Below are 1,329 nucleotides of genomic sequence, written 5' to 3'. Positions count from 1 at the left end.
CGTTTGCACATCACAGCGTCCCTTCGTGAAAAATGACACTGACTCCAGGAATCGTCCAGAAAAACAACTGGTAACTTTTTACATTGGTCAACTGAACGATTTATCGTATAAAAAAATGCAATCATAGTAAGTCGATTAGGTCCGAAATAGATCAGCACATATAATTAAGTGGCCCAGACATTCGCTTGATTCAATTGTTTTCATTAGTAAATTCTCTAATGACATTTTAGTATGTGTGTATGTAACGATAATGACTATTGTCGAATAGCAAAAACTCAAATAATTAATAAAGTCAGTTGCTCGCTTATGTTCAAACCATGCGGTTTGATTTCATTTAAATAACATAACATTCACTAATTACATGTCAATTTGCATTAAAATCGTGTTTGCGTGACAACATTTCGAAGTGTCGATAATGGGTTGTTGGCTATTGTAATTTGAAATTCATGTCGTGTCCAATAAAACCACAAAAAAGTGTCGAATGTCTCTCGGTTGCAAATCGTTTAAAATTGATAAATTCTTTGTCGGCTTACAAAAAGTTTTACACAAAAATGAATGATAAAAAAACCTCTCGTGCTCCCGTGCTTATTTTGTTCGCAGCCGTATATTTTCAAGCTGTTGATGCGATTCAATACAAAACCGTCGAAATCGCAGATGGGTATATAAGAGGTCAAATGCATAAAACATTCATAAGACAAGTGCCATATTTCGAATTCAAAGGCATACCATTCGCCAAGCCGCCCATTGGAAATCTTCGATTCAAAGTAACACTGCTGAATACAATATCAAATTTGAATTTTGAATAATTCATTTTCGAATTTTAGGCGCCCGAACCGATAGATCCATGGAAACCGAAAACAATTGATGCATTCGAATTTGGTAATGCATGCATGCAAGATTCAACACGAAATTTATATGTCAGCGAAAATTGCCTCTATTTGAATATCTTCGCTCCAGGTAGGCTCTTTCTTGAAATATTCAAACCGAAATCGATTGAACCTTTTTTTTTGTTTTGCTATTTTCTTCAAAAGCGAATGCAAATACCGAAAAGTTAGCAGTGATGGTTTTTGTGTATGGTGGTTCTTTTGTGTATGGCGCAGCACAGGAGTTCGGTCCAACATTTTTGATGGAACAAAATGTAATTCTTGTTACATTCAATCATCGTGTTGGAGCATTTGGGTTTTTATCACTTGGGACGAGGGAGTATTCAGGAAATATGGGATTGAAAGATCAACAATTGGCGTTTAAATGGGTGCACAATAATATCGAACACTTTGGTGGTGATAATACACGAATCACCATTATGGGACACAGTGCAGGTGCCAGGTT

The 1,329-nt window shown here is 36.0% G+C and overlaps 1 protein-coding gene across 1 annotated transcript; it reads left to right on the top strand.

Annotated features, from left to right (window-relative positions):
- Positions 1-674: 674 nt before the first annotated feature.
- Positions 675-1,319, top strand: LOC116338356 (acetylcholinesterase 1-like; the record flags this gene model as incomplete). The annotated part of the gene is made up of 3 exons (XM_031763554.1): positions 675-764; positions 825-957; positions 1,032-1,319. Coding segments are annotated over exons 1-3 (511 nt in total), but the record flags the coding sequence as incomplete, so codon positions are not given.
- Between the last annotated feature and the right edge of the window lie 10 nt (positions 1,320-1,329).

This window comes from Contarinia nasturtii, unplaced genomic scaffold, assembly GCF_009176525.2.
Source record: "Contarinia nasturtii isolate CC-2019 unplaced genomic scaffold, AAFC_CNas_1.1 Cnas_scaffold_352, whole genome shotgun sequence".
NCBI lineage: Eukaryota > Metazoa > Arthropoda > Insecta > Diptera > Cecidomyiidae > Contarinia > Contarinia nasturtii.
The sequence above is the reverse complement of the archived record's forward strand: the minus strand, read 5'-3'. Positions and strand labels throughout refer to the sequence as shown.